Source organism: Eublepharis macularius, chromosome 3 (genome assembly GCF_028583425.1).
Source record: "Eublepharis macularius isolate TG4126 chromosome 3, MPM_Emac_v1.0, whole genome shotgun sequence".
NCBI classification, from domain to species: domain Eukaryota; kingdom Metazoa; phylum Chordata; class Lepidosauria; order Squamata; family Eublepharidae; genus Eublepharis; species Eublepharis macularius.
Genome location: NC_072792.1, coordinates 116,832,170 through 116,854,153, shown reverse-complemented (window position 1 = coordinate 116,854,153; position 21,984 = coordinate 116,832,170). Strand labels below are relative to the sequence as shown.

Sequence of the window (21,984 nt, the reverse complement as noted above, 5' to 3'; positions counted from 1 at the left end):
CACCAATGCTCTCAGCAAGGCTACAAGTTCAGCACTGTAAATTTCACATTTAGAATAACACTTTAATTCAGTGAAATCTTATCCATTTCTGTACAGAGATTGCTTTATTATACTTGTGACTCTGCCAAACACATGATAAAAAAGAAGTTTTATCAGTAATTAAAAATAATGCAGATTAAGATGAAAGTTAAGTTACCTACAGATTATTGGGACATGCAGGTAACCCCTCTGGGCAACTACTTTTTTACCACTTACACATATCAAACATAGCCTTATGTAGAATATAGAGATATGAGAACCATGATGACCCATATCTCTATCAGATGTTTTCCCTTAGCCAAACTTTTTCAAAACTTTTTTGAATTTTTAAGAGTAAGGTTTTTGAGGAGAAAGTGTGTAGTATACATAATAACTCTCTTACTAGCATCTGCTATTTTGAATTTTTTATTCTTAGCCAACTTGAGTGATTCCTTAGGAAGCCATGATAAATATTTTTAATAAGCATTAAACTACGTTTTTTAAAAAAGTTTTCTGAAAATGTATCATTATAATGTGCAGACACAGGAAACATAAGAAAGTATGTGTTTGTGGCTAAGTCAAGGGCACAAGGCTGGGATGCACCAATCCCGGAAGAGCTCCGTGCTTTCTTAGTCTCATTAAGCTTGTAGGAATGAACCTGAAGCTCTTTTTTTCCTGATCCTTCAGGATCTTGTTTTACTAATGAAGTAAGTGAGCAACAGGAAATACATTTTGAGAGTATAGTGCCCATGGGCACCATGTTGGTTAAAATCCGTCCTGGTCAAGGTTTGTGCTTTTGAACATATTTTATGCCACCATTGAATACTCCATTGGAGCTGAGGTAGAATTGTGTTGACTGAATGATACACCAGAACAATTTGCTTCGTGCTTAATAAAAGGAGTTGGGACGTGGCACAGATCTCAGTTTCTTGCAAAAGGATCCTATGATATTCTTGAATTTGCCTGCTGTTTTCTTAAGCAGAAGGGAATAGCACCTATTTTTAAAAAGGGTCTCCCTTGAGCATTAAAATCTATGGACATTTGATACATATGTCAAACATTTCCAAAGAAGGGACAACAGATGTGTCGGTCTTGAACCCTTCTGCCGTCAAGATAATTAATGTAAAAGGATCCTACCTCTTCTTCCTTGAAGATGGCTTCCACCATGACATTTAACATAATTTGTTTGTTGACACCAAACATATAACTTTGTGCCTTTGTGCAATAACAAAGAACCCGACTTTTAAAAAAAAATACTGAATATGTTAATTTACAGTCTGTATGTGTACAGGATTTATTTAATTATACCATATCCTGAAAATCTTTTTGGTCTTTAAAGTGCCTACTGCAGACCAACACTGGTACTTACCTAAAACTATTTAGTTATACCAGAAGTTGTTAGCATTATACTTATATAATATTAGGAATATCAGAATAAAAGTGAATTGTAGAAATATAATGGTAAAAATTGGTCATTAAAAATCCTAGCTATATCTGTGCTGACATATTACTATATATTTAAAAGGAACTATCACTTTAAAACCTTCACTGTTTTATTTTTAGTGAAGCTTCAGAGTCATTAAAGGGATATGCAAAAGCTGCAGAATTACAGTCTGAGGCAGATTATGCTGGAAATTCAGGGAAAGTGGTTTAACATAATTGGGTAATAAGTTAATTTTCCAGATTCAAAGATTTAACCTTGTAACACTTCAATCTTCCAGTTGGATCTGAATTTTAAATCACAACAGAAGAGCTACAGTTTTCAAAACTTAATTAGCTTGGCAAGCAGTTTGTTCCCAAGGCAAGGGGAAGGAAACTGGAAAGTGGGATAAAGCAGCATCACTTTAATTCAAGAAAAAGGAACGAGGAAAATCAGAGGTACTAATGCTTCGTTATTTCATATTCCCTTATCTGTCAGTGGAAACTGTAGCATGTTTTCAAAACTGCAGTGTTTAGATAAGGGCATGAAATGCTCAAGACAACTTGCAAGACAAAAGAATTAAGTGGCATTTCATTAATATGTCTTCAGTGAACAGAAATATCCTTAAGATATATTCAGAAATTAGTATTATCCCATAAAGTTCAACGACTGAAGAGACATACAATATTTTTAATGAGCTATATAGATCATGCATGCTTGGGCTTCAATAGACCACACTCAACCTAGATACAGTACGTTAAGTATGAGTTCAACATTGGCTGAAATGAGAGTTTGCTGGGGCCTAGGAATAAGGTCATGTTATTCATGTAAAAACAGCACTTTGTCATAAGACAGAATGGCTGCCAGTCTTCCACCACCAGTAATTTTATTACCAATTCAGAGACTATGGGCAAGCTTGTATTTCTCAGGTTTGACTTGGATGAGCTTATTTGCTAGGCATGCCAAGAATAAGAAACAGAAGGCAAAAAGGTGTTCAATTAATTAAATGGCATTTGTCTTAAAGGGAACAATGAAATAATAGTAATAAAAATAACAACAACAACAATAATGTCTGCTTATATACCGCTCTTCTGGACAGATTAGTGCCATACTCAGAGCAGTTAACAAAGTCAGTGTTACTATTATCCCCACAATACAGCTGGGGAGTTAGGGCTGAGAGGAGTGGTTCATGGCAGGTGGGAGTCGAACCAGCAAAGTGATGTCTTGGAGCCCAGCCACTTAACCATTATGCTATAGCAGTATTTTTATTTATTTGTTTGTTTGTTTATATTTGATTTATATTCCACCCTCCCCACATCAGCAGACTCAGGGCGGATTACAGGTAAAATTTAAAATTACATTTCACAATTTATATAATTTAAAACCATAAAACATTTAAATACCATAATTGAAATATTTATATATAAACACAACGGCACAATGATCTAACCGACCACCTTTTTAGCCATCTCCAGAGCATTTTGGTAGGGAAATATGTGAGAGATGGAGGGTGTCACTAGTAGGGAGGGCATGTGCTGTACTCCCCCAGCTAGGGGGCACCGCCTCGCATCAACCAGATGCCTGGTGGAACAGTATGAAGAAAGCACAAAAGACCATTTATTTTGTGCTCAAATGTTGAGATGATCTAACTGGGGTTATTCAGAAAAAAATCCTGCACTTGTATACAGCCTCCCTCCCAATTAAAAAACAATCTAGAAGCCTTTTATAGATAATGTCAGCTTTTCACATTTCTCCTGAGATACAAAATATATTATTTTAAAGTCAACTTTCTTTCCCCCCCTCCCTATTACACTCTGTGTAATAGACTTGCTTCCTCAGTAGAGTGAACTTTCCATGAAAGCTGAGATATAATTGAGTTTTCTTTCATGTCTTTAAAGCTTTTTAAAATTCATGAATTTTCTTATCATTTTGCAGCAAAGCAAAAGCATTTCCAAATCCTTCTTTAACGTTTGTGCTTAATATTAACACATTTTAATGCAACAGAAATAGAGCAGAATAAAATGTGCTTAAACATCATTCTATTTATGACATATTTTATGCTTTCACAAATAGGGTTTTGCTATTCATTCCATTTGCCTACCTGTCACAGAGCTGTCTAGATTGTCCATGCTGGATCCTGGAGTATGCTCTAGTCCTCTCAGCGGCCTTGTGATTTCTATAGCCTCTTCTTCAACATCATCCTCATCTTCATCTTCTTGAATATCTGTTTCCAACTCTGATATTAGAGTTCCAGACACATACCCTAATGGTGGAACAGGGGTCTGAGGTGGCTGAGTGGTACTTTGAATGTGCCTAGAATAAAATATACATTTAAGCTGTGCGAGTATTAGAATATTAACACACATACATAACAAATGCAATCAATTCAAAGTTGAAAGCTAAATCTAATTGATATTAGTGATGAGATTTAAGCTCTTGATCCAAAACTTCTATTGCAATAAATTGAACTTCATGTTCTTAATTTTGGCAAGTATGTACTTTATAGGTTTTACTAACTGTCTAGTGGAGCGTCAACACAAAAAGATGAAAATAAAACTGCTCTTCTAAGGAATGTGTTGACAGCTCTGAAACAACATGTGACTATTTCCAAATTATATAGCCAATAAAGTATAACAATGGGTTCTACCATGTTGTATGACAAATGAGGGGCAATAAATTCAGAGAATGTGATTAAAACAGTGCTATAAGTAGGACGGTTTGGGGAATGATCAAGTTAAATCTGAGTATATTTTGGATACATTTATGAGCCTAGAAAGATGAAGTCAGATACATAGTCCATTTTGACTGCCCTGAAAGGAAAGGACATTTCGACCACAGCCTTCTACTTCAGAAGAACAAACATGCTAAATAAAAACAGTAATGTTTACTTATGTGATGCACATATAGGTTGGTTATGAGTATCTCATATGATACAATCAGGTGACAGAGGATCAATGGGAGGTGATCAGAGGGCAGGTTCTACATGAGATATACATGGCAGAATTCCTGTTTGAAAATGATCTTGGGACTAGACATGGGCACGAACTGGGGGAAAAACGAACCAGGAGGTTCGAGGTTCATACAATTTCACGAACCAGGAACCACGAACTTTTATGAACTTGTCCCAGTTCCCAAACCGGTTCGTGAGGTTCATGAAAACGTCACTTCCGGGGCAGCAGAAGGTCTGCAGAATAGGGGTGTGAGCCTATGGTTTCCCCCTTTTAAACACCAGCTGTTTTTCAGCTGATGGGAGAGGAATCCCCATCAGCTGAAAAAAACTGCCGCTGTTCTGCTTCCCATGCTGGCAGAAGTTTGCTTATTCCCTGCTGGCTTTAAAAGACAGGAAAGGGGTAAATGGCTGGTTTTCCCTTCCTCCTTTGGGGTATGCACACACTATCTCTCTTTTTTTCAAAGCAGGAAAGTGTAGCAATAGTGTGACATTGTAGCATTGCAACATTGTAACATTACTGTACTTTCCTCTTGGCTTTAAAAGCCAGGAAAGGATTAAATAGCTGCTTCTTCCCTGCCACTTTGTTTCCAAAGGTCTGTGAAAAACACTTTGTTTTTTTCCTCTTTGCAAAGCCTGAAACATGCCGTGGAAGGAGGAAAAAGCAGCTATTTAATCCTTTTAATCTTTTTAAAGCCAGCAGGAAATAAGCAAACTTCTGCAAACCTGGGAAGCAGAACAGATACTGAAACGCTTTAAAGTTCCAGCCAGCATTTGAAAGCAGCAACATTTTTCTTGCCGGCACTTTTTTCAGCTCATGGGGGATCCCCCTCCCATCAGCTGAAAAGCGACCGGGTGCACACCTCTACTGCAGAAAGCAAATCTCCGGTTGCCTAAGAAACTGATTGATCAGCGCCAGGCTGTCTGCAGTGATGAACCAAAAACGAACCAAATGAACCAGCCTAAAGTTCTTCCCGGTTCGTCAGAAATGGGCTCTTATGGGCGAACCAGAAATGGGCGAACCACGAACCAGCCAGGTCCATGACAAATTTTGGTTCGTATTTCAGTTCGTGCCCATCTCTACTTGGGACAAGGAATTTTAACCATGAGCCTATGCCATAACTGGGATTCTATTTTAAGGGCCTTTGTAATACATCAGGGGAAGGCTTTGGACTATAATGTCCTGTTGGCCTTCCTGGATAAATAGTTTGCCACAGTGAAGCAGGATGCTGGATTAAATGGACCAGGAATCTTCTTGTGTTCTTATGCTTTTCAATTGCCTAGGAATGAGGTGATATTTGCAAAACAACAGCAAACTAAAGTTCAAATTTAAGACAATAATAAATCATGGTTTGGCATTACATCCTAACTGGACCAATTGATTTGTGGAAACAATAGTTCATTGAACACCAATATTGGATGACTATTTGATTGTGGTTATCAATTCTGGTTTTCAGGCAAGTTGTTTCTATAAATCATAGTTTGCTTGGTTGATGCCTCACATATAATAACAGCTTCTGATTTGATTAAAACAGGAAGGAGAAAGAAGAAGGGGGGGTGCGAATGACACAGAGTGTCAGCCAGAGGCACATTTATATAATGCCAAACCCTGATTTATTATTGTGGCTACATTCAGACATCACAAGTAGCTACTTAAATCAAGATATGCATAGACATGGTTTGCTTATTCTCCTCATTTCACCCCTTTCCTTGTTGTATATATATATAGATTAAAACAAACTCTAGGTCCCCATGAATGAAAGCACTCGGGTAAAGCAGAGTTTGTTTACAGCCCACAAACTGGGAGATAGTTTACAGGTTAATCCGGGCAAAAAATCCTAGTTTGTGGGGAGTAATTCCAATTCATCCAGTCCCCTGAACGTGTATGCTACAGGGAACCAAATTTTGGAATATATAGAGCAATTTCAAAGCCAATTCTCTTTCTAAATGGCAGATTTCTTAGCAATGGTCTAGCAAGGATGTTTTCAGAACAAACCAAAAGAACTATTTCTTCACTATAATGGCAGTGTTTGCCCATTAGTTTTTGAAATTAATGATTGGAATGGGTACACTTTGACTCTGTTATAACTACATAATTTGTTTCTAGTGTAAGAAGTAAAGGACTAGTACACTGTCTCTTGTCCTTTGTCACAGGTGCAGACAGAAGGCGTATGAGAGAGAGGGGTGGGGGACGTACATCCCTCATTTTTGCTCTTCTGATGCTATCCTTTTGATCTGTAGATTGCTACTCTCAGGGAACTTCCTTACTTCTACCTTCTACCTTACATGCATGCACACTCCATCTTGCCACCATGGAGGATGCAGGATGTGACTTCTGCATCCACTAGCACCCTAGCTTAGATAGACTTCTTTCTCTCCTCTTTCTTATCCTGAGTGGAGTTCCTATTTTTGTTACTAAAGTAAATAGGCTCCATGTGATGAGGCTCTATTGCCTCATCAACATGCATTTACATGCTAAATTGTGCTCTCTAAGATGCTCTGCTTCTCACTTGCTCTGCTTACATCCAGCATCACCAAACCTTCAATTGTTTCAAACAGAAACAATTTCTATTAAGTTAAAGCTAAACTTTTGTGAAGTGTGTCTTTCCCAAATATGACTTCTACAGAACATAAGGAGTGTTAGTGAAGTAAATATAGTTGTTGTTTTTTCATATCTTGCCACTGCTAGTGTAAAAGAGGCGATATGAAGAATGGTTAGTACAAGGACTATTTTTACATTAACAAAAAAGCATGCTTGGGCTGTTAAGAAAGAACGACAGAGAGGCATAGGCAGTTTATCATTGATATGATATATATCGGGAGCATAATTCCCAGTCTAAAAAGCTCAGATTACATAATGAGATTCATGATGTTAACTGACATCAAAAGTTGCACCTGCAGTTTGTATGCCACCACAGGAAACATAGCAGCTGCAATGTACAGGTTGAAAGCATGCCAGGACATGCATCTGTGTCCTGCTTGGCACAATTATACATTTAACCTAGACCCGAATTAGCTGAAGCTTGGGCTTCTGGCTTATTACATAAACAAGCACTATCCCATGGAGGAAGTGGCCTAAGCACCCTGTTGATTGGCTGCAGCTTGCAAACGGGGTTGGTGTATTGAAAAATGTCCAAGGAAAACAGTTGGCTTTGGCATCAGCAGAGAATATGCTCAAGCTTCTTTGACCTATAATAACTCTTGCAATGTAAGTTTTGGCCTCTGTATGTCAAGAAATATGTCCACTTTTTTCCATTGGCGTCATGCCACTAAGGCACTAGATTTACTTAACATTTTCACACATTTCTTGTTTTGCTGATATTTATTGTTTTTGAAGGATATCTCTGAGATGATCTTAAGCTAGTGGCTTTCTGTACTGTTTTGTGAGGTTGTGGGATTTGATTTCAACCTATGAACAGCTCTCTTTTAGGGTTCTATTATTTTGATACTTCTATTTTTCTTGCACCGAATACTCAGAAATACTTAAGATACTCTTAAGTATCAGCCTTGTTAACCTGGCTTACTCAGATTCGACAGAACATTTGAAAATCAATTCAAATTCCCACGTAACTTCAAAACAAGAATAGAATATCAACCTGCACTAGAACAGGGTTTTTAATGCTTACTGTGCACATTACAAAAAGTCATCCTAGAGCATCTATATCTATACCACAGTGTTTTTGCTGCAACAGAATAACACAGCTACCTACTTGAATAAGTTCTAGTGCATGCAACTTAAGTACAATGTAGTAAAAATTATAAGCTAGCAGCTTGAGTTAGGTTTCTCTGCCATAGGGAGTCTGAAGACATTTGAGATAAAAGAGAACAATAGAGCCTTGATTGCTTTATCAGCAAGAGTTGAAAGTAGAAACTGGGTGGGAAAAACAGGTGACATAGGAGAGACGGAAATTTTGGAAGGCTAATAATAACCCATGTCTGAGGGGGTATGGATGGGGGCTTCTTCGTCTGTGCTATCTACTTGCTGACCAACTCTGGGGTGAGAACTCAACGTGTGATTGTGTGTGAGAGAGAGATTCTGGAGTAAGAATCCGGAAAAAGTTTGAGTTTTGTTTATGTCTTTGGCAGACTGAAGTGAGGATAGAGTGAAATTTGAGCTGTCTCTGTCTCTTGTGTGTTATATTCCAAGATTGCAATAAAATCCTTCCCTTTGACCAGTGAGAGTATGGTTTTTAGGACAAATCTGGTCACTCACAGGAAAATACCACTACCTCTCTGGGCAAGAACTTGATCAACTCTTTTTCCAAACAGGCAGGCAAGCTGTACTCAGAAGGCACACAAGCCACTTTAGCACCTTCTTTACATAACGTGTCCCCTACCTCACATTACCAATGTTATTAAATACATTTTAAGCCATAACAAAGCCATACTAATCAGAGTTACAGCTTTCTAGGCCAATTAAACTTAGAAGGGTGTAGGTCTGCTTACCACAGCATTAAAAATTATCTCAAGGTAAGTGATTATGTTAAAAATGTTAAATTTAGCTGTCATTAAAATGCATCTAAATGTTTTTTAAACTTGGCTTTAACAAATGTTCTAAATCTGGGAATACATATTGCAGTCATGGTTGTTGTGGATTTTCTGGACTGTATAGCCATGTTCTAGGGGCATTGTAGTTCCTGACGTTTCGCCAGCAGCTGTGGCTGGCATCTTCAGAGGTGTAGCACCAAAAGACAGAAAGAGATCTCTGAAGATGCCAGCCACAGCTGCTGGCGAAACGTCAGGAACTACAATGCCCCAAGACCACGGCTATACAGCCCGGAAAATCCACAACAACCATCGTTCTCCAGCCGTGAAAGCCTTCGACAACATATTGCAGTTAGTTTTTTTTTTAAATGGATGTTCATGAAATTCTTGGATGACAACTTTTTCTACCTTGTGCACACCAGCAGGAGTGAAAATAGTAACACAACATCTTTTTAAAAGATCAGCTTTTTTAAAAACAAGGGTCTACTTTACTGGAGGAATAAAATGCTTATTTGTCTTTAAGCAAGAGTCTATCAGCATGTAGAAAGACTTTAAAATATTTTTTATTTTTATTTAACACTGAGTACAAGTGAATTCCTAAAGAAAGTGTGTGTGGTATGTATTGTTAAGTCCCTTCTGATTTATGGCAATTATATGAAAAAAGGATCTCCTGTGGTGACTTACGGTAACCCTATGAAGAAAGGGCCTCCAAAATGTTCTATCATTGATAGCCTTGCTCAGGACTTGCAAACTGAAGGCTGTGGCTTCCTGCAGTTTGCAAGACCATCAGAGAAAGTTAAAAATAGATAAATGGAATTTTGCTTTGTTTTGAGGCAGGAAAGTCTTTTTTGCGCATTGGCAAAATCTACTTTTGACCAACGTATGTACGAGCATTGTTATAACAATAAAAGTTGTTTCCTGAATCACCAAAATTTGAATGTTTTTGTAAGATACATTTACAAAGACCGCCTTATCTTCATTTCTTAAAGTTTATGATCCACTATGTTCCCCAAATGAGGCTTCTCCAGGTCTTGAAGAATGCAATAAATAGTTATTTCATACAACAGATTTTAACAGAGGGATTTCCTTGAACAAAGGATTCACTAGACCTATTTCAATGTAGTTTCCAACCAGATATTCAACTACCTTGGTTTCCCTGTAACAACTTGTGCTAGGAATGTTGATTCTCTGAAAACTCACGGTGGATTTTGATGTATCAAATATTTTGGACTAGTTATCAGTGATGGGGGTCTAGAGCACTGCACTCTGATGGTTCTGGACTTAATCTGGCAGACTATAATCATAAGTAGCTTGACTCCTTGTCACATATTGTATCAGTCTTGCAATATTCCATCTTGTGCTCCATGCTATTTTATAACTATTTTATGAAAATATTAGGAGAGGTCATCTGGAGATTTGAAGTGTTCTATATGTTCTAATAACCAACTCTACTTCAGGTATTGCAGTGTATGTTCTGAACATTGGACTAGGGCAGATGAAGTTCAATCAAATTGTTACGAAAGTACTGCTAAAGCAGATCAGCAGCTATCGAGTTCTAGGAGCCTGGTTTCTGCAGATGGACATGCAAGTCTCATATGTGGGGCATATTATAAACTATGTCTCTTCACTGAAACAATTATCATTACTATGTTAGAGAAACAAGAACTCCAAGTGTGTCTTTCAAGGCCACCATTCTACTGTTTTGATTTAAGAATTTATTTCCACAAAAAAACCCAATGTTTGCAGAGGCCAGTATTCTGAGCAGAGCACTAATATAGATGTTGAACATGTATTTTCTAGAGACCAGATTTTTAAAAACACAAAGCAGTGTTTGAATCAAAATATGGCAACTTGACAGATTCTCCTCTCCTCTCCCTTTAGTGGTGGTACCCACTCGGTGGCTTACAAGAGCCACATCTGCAATTACCATCAGCCAAAAAGAGCCACATTTACTTCCAACCCTGGCATGAGGCCTGCACCTACCCATTCCTCTGACAGTGGCTGTTTCAAATTGCCTACCACATCTGCCAAGCAAAGGCCTTGTCCACTTTCCTGAAACATGGGATGAGTGTCACATTGGGTAACAGTGGTCAGAAGAGCCACAAGTGACATGTCAAAGAGCCACATGTGACTCCACTACTTTAAAGGTACTAGAATCCATCTCTGCCAAAATCTTCATGCTATACAAATGTAAAAGGCCCAAACCTAAATTTTACACTCTGATATTATGGCTTCCGGAGTTTTCATCTACGTTTGCCACATTTACCATGTTTGCTTTGCTATATCAAACTGATAGGCCCTGGTCAGTTCATCAAGGTGGGCTTGAAGCATAGGTTGCATCTCCTCGCGTGGAGATGGAGTGAGTGTTGCAGTAGACTGTTGCCCAAAAGAAATTGCAGGGGAAGAGGCAACACCTCTGACAGGAGGTGTAGGGACTCTGTCATCTTCTTCAAGCTCATCCTCCATTCCCTGATGCAGGTATGTCTGAACGGGTAAAGGAGGGCACCAGCCATCACTGTCATACCTAAAATACAAATTGTTCAAGTTTAGGATCATATATTTAGATTATGAAATCCCAACAGTTATGAAATATTGACAATAAACATTTAAATGACATGAGTAAACTACATCAAAACTAGTGCTATTTTGTCAAGGGTACATTCTTTAAAGCATTTTTTCATATATGTCTACATATATAAAGCAAAAAAGGGCCCAGCCTACATAACTGTTAGATAAAATGTAAGTTCATTTCAGATTTTGCAACGTCATGTTTTTAATATAATTTACATTTTTTGTGCTGCTCATCAAGGCAATTATATCAAACAATCTCTAAAGACAAATGCCAAACTGCGGAAAATAAGATGCTAATACTTGATAAATTTATATGTCAATCCCTCATTCTTCAATACTTTTGTTCCTGGCTACCTAATTAAAGGCAGACTTCCATGAAAATAAGTTGCACTGAATTAATAAGAATCACTTCCAAGTAAATAACTTAATTTGTGGTGTTGTGATAACAAAAAAAGTAAGGGACTGCTTAGCAAGGTAGAATTCTACTGTGAAATCAGTTTACCTTCACCCAGGACTATAGATTTCTATAGAAATCTGGCCTGTCAAAGATTCCAATTGGTCCACTTAGTGAAATAAGCATGCCCAGAATAACACCATCTGATTGTGAGTAAGTATAGGCTAAAATATCCATTATAGATGGCAACAAAGCCAAAAAAAGTACCACAATGGCTTAACTCAGGGGTGGGCAATTGTTTTGGCTCAGGGGCCACTTTGTGGGAGCGGAGGTTAGCGGAGGGCCACACCTTTTAAAATGATTGCATCCATTAGTTAACTTTGCATTTCAGAAAAGTTATAAATTGTATCATAAAAATCAATAAATATAAATTAAATAAAATAGTGGTAGTTTTATTCAATTTATTTATTGTGCTAATTTCATATCATCTATAGCTGCAAGCACATTTAATTTTAGAATCAGTTTAATGAGACAAATGTAGGAATGAAGGAAATGAAGGAAATCTCGGTTCAAGGCGGATTTTTCTATCTTGGTGGGCCACAAAAAACTCTGTAGCGGGCCACATGTGGCCCGCCGGCTGCAATTTGCCCACCCCTGGCTTAACTGAAGAAAAGATCCTGAAGTGTTTTTGTTTATTGGTGACTGTTTTTCAGAAGAAGCTAAATACTATATAACTTGTGGAGAAGGGAAACATCTATAGGAGGATATGTGTTCTATTCACATCATTCATATCAAACAGAACTACATATGATTAAATTACAAAGGGCCATTTTACATTAAGTACTGATAAATGCCTATGGAATTTTATGGATGGGGAATGGGGATATTTATAGATGGGATATGGAGAGCTCTAGTGCTTCCCTATCCAATTGTTATCATTTATTCCCTTGCTTTTCATTTTCTGCTTGCTTAGAAAAGTTTTTAAAGTTGGCCTCTGAAGGCTACCACTGATATCTACAAGTCGACTGTATAATGAAGAACAAGTACAGAGGGAAACAAAAGGAGACCTGTCTGGCAGTGCCTTCAGCTGTGCTTTGCTCTTATTGTCTATAGGCAGTGGAAACCAACAAGAAGGCCATACGTTACCATGTTGAGTGCCAGTGACCTTCCTGTCTCTCATCTCAAGAGTTTGGAGCTGGAATACTCACAGTGGCCAAGAAAAGTGAACAAGAGGGAAAGTACAGTGCAGTATACTGGTGTAGGGATGCCATTCCCCCACTCCGGCCCCTCACCTCTACTCACCTGGATGGTGGGGGAGGAAAGGTGGGGAAATGCCAAGCCAGGTGTGCTCCCAAGGAGGCACAACATCACCTCTGGAAGTGACATCATTGCACCGCCCTTGAGAGCACTTCTGAGCTTCTCAGAGGGATGATTTTGACTCCAAATGGGCTGAACTGGGCCCATTTGAGGCTCAAATCAGCCCGCTAAAAATCACGGATGTGCTCCAAGCCTGCACAGTGATGTCACTTCCCAGAAGTGATGTCATCGTATAGGCACTGCAGCTTAACATGAATGAGATAAGCACCAGGTCCCCTGCCCTCCCGCCAAGAGGTTAGGAGTTCCTGGCATCCCTAGTATGGAGCTGCCTAAATCCCTACGAAGCTGTACCCCAAATGTTTATTAAACTGATATGCAATATTAAACTGCACTTTTATTGTCATATATTAAGAACACATATTAATTCCTTACCTCTTATCTTACTATATAATTGAGTAAGAGTATTTCAGACAACTCACTTTATACCCTGGTGAACCACCAGAGGGCGGTGCCATGGAGGGAAGCCTAGGCAAGGCATCATGTCTCTCCAGAAAATATGCCATGGTGGGAAGCCCAAGCTGGGAGCAGGCTGGGAGCAGGTGGCAATGGCTGCCTCCCGCCTTCACCCAGCTGGTATTAGGAGCAGAGCAGGTGGCAATGCCCACCCCACCTTAACACCTGGTATGAGGAGCGGAGCAGGTGGCAATGCCCACCCCCACCTTAACCCAGTTGGTATTAGGAGTGGAGAAGGTGGCAATGCCAAACCCCTGCCTTAACCCAGCTGGTATCTTCAGCTGTTGAGAAGGTGGCAATTCCCACCTCCCTTTGAACCAGTTGAGATCAGGAGCAGAGCAGTTGGAATTCCCCCCCCCCCGCCTTAACCCAGCTGGTATTAGAAACAAAACAGTTGGCATTGCCCACCCACCCTTCAGCCAGCTGCGATCAGGAGTGGAGCAGGTGACAATGCCTGCCCCCTGCCTTAACCCAGCTCTTATTAGAGCGGAGCAGATTGCAATGCCCACCCCCACCTTAATCCAGCTGGTATAAGGAGTGGAGCAGGTGGCAATGCCTGTGGACTGATTCCTTGCTTTGCTGCACCATATGTATATTTATTGGATGTTACTGATTCGAGTTGTTTTTTGTTCTGATATATTCTAGAGTGATTTATTACACATTTTTGATTTGTATTCTACCCAACTTGTGTGGTATTAGGAGCAGAGCAAGTGGCAATGCCCATCCTCCACCTTAACTCAGCTGGTATTAGGAGTGGAGCAGGTGGCAATGCCCTCCCCTGCCTTAAACCAGCTGATATTAGTGACAGAGAAGGTGGCAATGAACACCCCCTGCCATCACCCATTTGGGATCAGGAATGGAGCAGATGGCAAAGCCCACCTTGCACCTTCACCTGGCTGGGAGCAGGCACAGAGCAGGAGGCAATGCCCTTCTTCCCTTCACCCAGCCAGGATAAGGAGCAGAGCAGGTGGCAATGCCTCCCCTCTTTGACGTACCGGAATTAGCCACTGAGCAGGCAGCAATGCCCACCCTGTCTTCACCCTGCTGGAGTCAGAAGCCAAGCATGCAGCAAGTTAGAAGCCAAGCCTGTCCCCCCCTCAACCTGCCGGAATCAGGAGCAGAGCAGATGGCAATGCCCGCACTCCCTTCACCCAATTGGGATCAAGAGCAGAGTAGGCAGTAAAGCCCTGTCAGGATCAGGCACCGAGCAGGAGGTAATGCATGTTCTCCCTTCACCCAGCAGGAAGTAGGTGGCAATGCCCACCCTTCACCCAGCTGGGATCAGGCTCGGAGCAGGCGGCAATGCCTGCCCCCTTTCACCCAGCCATAGTCAGGCACAGAACAGGAGGCAATGCCCCCCCCCTTACCTGGCATGTATCAGGCATGGAGCAGTTAGCAAAGCCCACCACCCCTTCACATGGCCAAGATCAGGCAGATCAGGCGTGGAGCAGATGACAATGCCCACCTCCTCCTTCACCAGCTGGAATCGGTGATGGAGGAGCAAATGCCTGCCTGTCCACTCTCCCCTTTCTAGAGCCCGTTGTATTTTTCCCCCACAGTGGGCTTTGCTGCTAGTTTTTATATAAATCCAATCCAGGAATAAACTTGCAAAGCCTGATCTCTTCTATGCATGCTGTGATTTTTTTTTCTTATAAAGGATCTGGCCTTTCAAGTTTAGTTTTCATCTTGTAAAGATGTACTTTTGGAAAAATGTAGCCATTATCAATGTGACATTATAAATAACTGGGAAGTGTAATTTGAAAGACAAACACAGTAAAAGCTAAGCCTGAGTTGTGTGAAAATTGAAAATATGCTGTCATCATCACTGATTGCTTAGTTTTAAATAACCAGTGTTGTCTTGGTGACAAATATAATTCTCCCAGCCAAATAATAGATACTGTACATAACTGAGAAGCCAAGACCTGTGTCACAAAGGTTTCTCTACAGATAATGCATCAATTTACCTGTCTTATTTATCAATGTGGTGTCTTAGAAATATATGGGGTTATTTGTCTGTTATTGCTCAATTATCTTAACTGAACAGCAATACATTAAAGTGTAGATTTCAATTTGTTGTAGGAGAGAGGGAGCATTATTAATCAGTAACCAGTGGAACTAAATTTATTTTTTCTTTGTATACAGGCACAATTCTGAAGTTCCCTCAGGGCAAAAGGTTCCCTTACGAAACTTTTAAGGGTTTTAACTAGCAAAGGGCAAGCTTTGGTTTGTAACGTATCCCATGGAACTGCCAAAGGAAAAAGTTCAAAGACTTTTTCTCATGTTGAATTTGGCAAGCTATAGCTTCTTTAAAATAATCATGGACAGACATATTTGAATTTCACATAGTCATAGGAGGGAGGATTCTTTGGGTGAGGAGAACTATCCTTCAAAATGGCATCCTAATTGAGGAAGGGAGCAGCTGTGGGTAGCAATATGTTTCCCTTTGAAACTAAAGTGTCACTAAATACAAAAAGGATCTTGAAATGTGCTATTATAGATATACACTTATTTCCTGGGGTCCATCAAGGAGTTTGCAAACTTGCCAGAGGAAATTAAACATTTCAAACTGTGAAGCTTAATAAGGTAAGGTATGGGATGGTCTGGTCCACACCTCTTTTCACTAACACGACCCATTTTTGTAAAACAAAAGGAACAAACACCCATCCTAGCCCTGCTCATACATAAATAGGCCCAAATCATGACTGCTTTTAGATGAACAGATTGATTCTCTCACACAGAGATATAAAACCCTTCTCTTACCTTACCCTATCTGTGTTTCTCCTATTTTTAAAAAAGTGGGCAAGGGGAGACTGCCGTCTCTGTACTGCAAAGCAGACAACTGGAAGAAGAGGGGATGAAGTACAGTAAGAGAACCTCTGACTCTTTGGCTGCCTCAAACCATGGCACAGCACCCCTTTACAGAGGATATAAGAGCCTTTGCCTCTTGAAGTGTCATTTATTTATATATTTATACCCCAGCTTTCTCCCCAATGGGGATCAAATTCAGCTTACATCATCGTTCCCTTTTCCTCATTTTAATTCTCACAACAACTCTGTAAGGTAGGTCAGGCTGAAAGTGACTGACCCAAGAGCAATCATCATGTTTCCATGGAAAAACAGGGAGTCAAAAGTCGGCCTTCCAAATTCTTGTTCAACACTCTAAATATTACACCATGCATGTGGCAGGCTTCCTAGAAGGATTTTAAGATTAGGAAAAAGATCCAGAGGAGTTAGCCTTTTTAGTGCATAGTAGCAAAATAGTAAAGAATCCAGTAGCACCTTTAAGACTAACCAACTGTATTGAGGCATAAGCTTTCAAGAACCACAGTTCTCTTCGTCAGATGCATCAAGTCAATGCATCTGACAAAGAGAACTGTGGTTCTCGAAAGCTTATGCTACAGTAAAGTTGGTTAGTCTTAAAGATGCTACTGGACTCTTTAGGATTAGGAAAAGCCTTCTGCCTCTGTTCACCTTCTTTCTTGCCAACTTGCATAGTGACTACACAGCTGTTATGGTGCAGAGGTTAGGGTTAAACTAGGATCTAGGGGAATTGGGTTTAAATTCTTACTCTGTCATGAAGGTCACCTTGACTTGAATAGCCCAGGCAAGTCCAATCTAGTCAGCTAAGCAAGGTCAGCCTTGGTTAATGACTGGATGGGAAACTTCCAAAGAAAACCAGGATTGCAGAGGGAGGCAATGACAAACCACCTCTGTTAGTCTTTTTGCTTGAAAATCCCAGCAGGGGTTGCCATAAGTCAGCTATGACTTGATGGCACTCTCCACCACCCCCACTATGAAGGTCACTAGTGTGTGTGTGGGGGGGATTAGACCTGTCACTGTCTCAGCCTAACCTACTTCATAGAGCTGTCGTGAAGATAAAATGAAGGGGAGGGGCAAAGTATGCTGCCCTGAAGTCCTTAGAAGATGGGCAGTATAATAATATACAATAAATAAAATTTTAAAATTAAAATTAAAATGTGTTCAGATCATGTCATTTGCCTGTTCTTATCCTCAGTCTAATACCAAAAATATCTGGAATGGCTTGGAGAAGCAGAAGGCTAATTATAGAAAATGAGACCTCCTATGCTGCTCCTCACACTGTTGGGCACCCTCCTAGACATGTCCACACTCACCAGCTTCATGGCACAGCCAGTAAATCCCATACCCTTGTCCTCACACTTTGCAGGGGAGAGAATTGAGTGGCATTCTCTTTTCTTACTACCTCTATCCTGAAATGAAGTTTAGAAACAACATGGAAAAAATGGAAACTGAAAGCCAAGTGTAGCTGTACTTGGTGGGGGGGGGGGGAGAGACAGATCTGACCTAGTTGGCTGAGACCTGAAAGTAAGAGAAATTTTCCCAAGGTTAATGAACAAGGTTAGCCTGGTTTTGATAAGTTACATTACAAATGAACATCTCTCAAGGAATTTACAATTCAAATTACGTATCTACATACTTGTATCCCCCTCCCAAATAAAAAAAAATGTCCTAAGTTCTCACACCATACAAGTTCAGCCACAATACATACATGAATGAAAGCCAAAAGATTTTTGCAGTTTTTGTGTATATACTTTTTTGTGCACGCACACAGATTTAGTAAGAAAAGCTCATTAATTACAGTTGAAATAAAAACACATGCCAGTTTGTACCAGCTTAATCCTGCCATCAAACCCATTACAAAAGAAAAGGTTTTAAAATGCTTTTGAAAGTAGCTTGGATTTTAGCAAGTCTGCACAGGAAAAACATTCCATGGTTGTGGACTGGACAGCAAGAACACCTGTACAGATTTGTTGTTGAATTATTTACACAGATAACTAAGATCAGCTGAATGCATTCCTTTTCAAAAGGGACATAGTGAGTGTCATGGCCCAGTCTGGGCTCAGTGAGAGCGAGGACTCCTCAGGAGGAGAGGGGCTTTGTGTAGCCAGTCAGGACTCCTCAGGAGAAGAGGAGCTCCATGTAGCCGGTCCTGAATTAGCAGAGGTTGGGTAATCAGGAGCCACAGCTGCTGGCTAATTAGAGCTTACAGCCAGCAGCTGAAGCAGAGCCACCAGTACTTTCCAGCCCCAGCACTACAAGGGAAGCTCAGTCAGGGACTTCCACAAGGGAAGCTCAGTCAGGGACTGCCAGCACCACAGGGGAAGCCCAGCCAGCTCAGCCTTCATGTAGGTATTTTTTTCCAGCCCTGTGACAAGAAATCCTTATAACAGGAGACAGAGGGATTGTAGTAGAGACCTTCCGTACACAAAGTATAAAAATTGTCACTGCAGTAGGTGAAATTTTAAGCACTGTTATTGATACTATAAATATGCCTAGAGAAAAAATGGGACTCAGAACAACTAAATTCTGCACAGTTCTCAATATCATTCATCCTGGAGGTGTTTTGCTGTCTTCTGAGCATAGAGCAGGGGTCACTGAAGCAGTTGGGGGTGGGTGGGTAGTTGTGAATTTCCTGCATTGTGTGGGGGGTTGGACTAGATGACCCTAGAGGTACCTTCCAACCCTATGATTCTCTCCACTATGATGCTGTAATAGTTAAAACCTACATGCCTCAAATTTAGTAGCAATGTATTGGAATATAATTCAGGGCAAATGGTATCAACATTCCTTTTCTTAGACCAAATACTTGTGTTACTAGGGTAGTGTGGTTGTTGCAGAAACACTGTTCCTTCATGGGCTGCTAATTAATCTGAAAAGCCTAGGATCGTAAAGGAGGAGCCTATGCAGATACTCCTCTGCATGGCAACCGTTTTACAATGTAATCAGGCCCTCAATGCCCTACAAAGATGCTACTTGAGAGCAAGTAGCTCTGCATTTTTATGTTTAACATTGCTGCTCTGATCCAAAACAATCAGGATGTTCATATATGTCTGTTTATTTATTAAAGGTAAACAGCACATGCTGACAGAGCTGATTCAGATTGGGTTTATATGGGGATGGGAGAGAAAATATAACTTTCTTCAATCTTCCTGACACCAATCTTCAGTTTCAGTTTCCCTGATACCAATGTTCCTTGCTGTAATTACAGTTTTAAAGGAGAAAAGCTGTGTTATTTAAAAACTCATCTTTGTCCTCTTGAAATTTCTAAGAAGAACATGAGGTTTAAATTAGTGAAGTGGAACAGAAGGTTTAAATTCTGCTCCCTTCTCATTTGGCCCTGTTCCAAACCGCTGCCATTTACCTTTTGTACACTGATGGGCATCCCTGATCTTTGTAATGGTAGTTTTGGCCCTGCTTTTCTTCTATAATAGTTTGGAAGATCAGCAACAATACTGCCAATAAAATGACACTCACTACTGTTGCAAGGCTCTTACCATCCCAAACCCTGAGACACATGGCACAGGATTTGATGATGTCATGGAGTAAGACTTTGTGATGTCCTATTGAATGGCATTCCATAATGCTAGGTAATGAACAACATGTTATTTGTAAAATTATATGACCATATTCATGTGACTTTGAAGAGATGAGCCATTGCAAACAGTATTTTAATGGAAATTAACTATGAACTTAATGTAAAATATAGTTGAACTTTTAGTGCCAGATTTTTACCTTCCATCTTTAATCAACAGGTACAGCAGTTATAGATACATAGAAGTCTTTAAACAAGCCACCAAGAGTGCATACTAACTGGCACCCCTGAGATTTCAGTATTCCTCCTATAGGTCCTGAAAATGAGCTCCGAATTCTGAGTCTCAGAGCCACAGCTCAAGACCTAAAAATTATATAGTACAGTACAAAAAACAGAACACCATTTTTAAAAAATTATTGTGTCTTCTTATTATGGGAAAAGGTGTGTGTGTGAATAAAAGGGAAATCTGTGATTATAAAAGTTTATTATGTTATATATGTGTAATAGTATGTATAAAAAACAGTTGTTGTGACAGGTACTAAGAGACCATGAGCTCCACACCAACATAAGATTGCCAAGGCCTTCCTAAAAATGCCCGAAACTGATTGGTCCACAGTAACATGTATTGCACACCTTGTCTAGCATAGCTAGGAAATACTGAATTCCAAATGGTATCCAAAGGAAAAAAACAAACAAAATATTACCCTGCTTCTTGTTGATCCACCCCATAGTGCTCTAGCTCTGTGCCTGGAAGAGGCTGTACTGGAGGGGGTGGGAGAGGGACATTGGCCCAACTAGAGCCATTATTTTTCTGTGGTTTTGATGTATTTTTGTTTTTCTTTTTCTTCCCTCCTTTTCCACCTGAAATCAAGAAACATTATAAAAGTACAAAGAACAAAGTTGGTTATTTACATTTCCTGAAAGAGCGCTGATTCCAGATGGCATGCTCAAAAAAGAAAAAGAACAGAGAAGAGTATTTTTATCTTAGCAACATCAGCAGTAATGTGTTATAGTTGTCACAAGGTTATAAATAATAATAGGGTGGAAAGGAATGAAAATAGTCTGTATAATTGCCCAGAATTACTTCTTTTTATTTCACACATTTCGTATAGCGTAGCCACAATGAAGCATAAGCTGAATAAAAGTTAAAACGTACTTGCTATATCAAAACTATATTTATTGATTTATTCATGTCTGCTTTAAGCCTCTAGGCAGCCATTGTTGGAAAAAATAATAGATGCAGAAAATTCTTCCAGACAGCGAATCTCAGTGTATTCATAAAAATATTTTGCATAATCTCTCTCTCCCCACCCCCTCTTTCTGGAAAAGGGTTGTTAAGTACACAACCCCAAACTTTACTATTTGAGTTCAAGTCTCTTTTTTCACTCACAAGGACAAGAGTAATAGTTAAAATGTTAATTTTAAACGTAACTGGTTTCTCACTGGAGCAGTAATAAGATGGTCAAATTAAAAAGTATCAATAAGCTCTTGTTAATGTTGTAAGCACTTATAATTTACTGATTTCTCCTAAAAGGAAAAAAAATGCCTAACAGACAACTAGAGGAAGACTGGGCAAACAAACAAGTCGTCTAACAAGGATGCAAGAAACAAGGTAGAAGCTTGCACCCCATCAAAATTTAACAAAATGCTACTTCTGAAGGTTGGAGGACCGACACCCCCTTCCCAGAAAACTGGGAGCAGTTGGAGGGATGCTATGGAAGGGGAGAATTCGTGGAAATTCCCCCCCCCCCTCACACACACACACACCAATGTGGATCTATTCAATGAGATCCAACCCATAACATGGAAAAATATAGGAGAATTTGAAGGACAATTCTGTGAAAATCATGCTATGAAGTGCAGACCAAGGCAAAAGGAAGCAGCAGGATCAAGGATGTATGCAATCATACAGTGGGGCATTTGAGTAGGGGAGAGGAACAGAGATATGCAAATGCTCTTAGGTGGTA

The 21,984-nt window shown here is 39.8% G+C and overlaps 1 protein-coding gene across 1 annotated transcript in view; it reads right to left on the bottom strand.

Annotated features, from left to right (window-relative positions):
• Nucleotides 1–21,984, bottom strand: part of ROBO2 (roundabout guidance receptor 2) — an 892,879-nt gene that overhangs the window by 42,849 nt on the left and 828,046 nt on the right. Inside the window, exons 22-24 of the mRNA XM_054974970.1 lie at nucleotides 20,722–20,878; nucleotides 11,137–11,394; nucleotides 3,540–3,751 (exon numbers count right to left, since the gene is read on the bottom strand). Of these exons, the coding sequence (XP_054830945.1) occupies nucleotides 3,540–3,751; nucleotides 11,137–11,394; nucleotides 20,722–20,878 (627 nt within the window). The remainder of the gene's footprint in view (nucleotides 1–3,539; nucleotides 3,752–11,136; nucleotides 11,395–20,721; nucleotides 20,879–21,984) is intronic.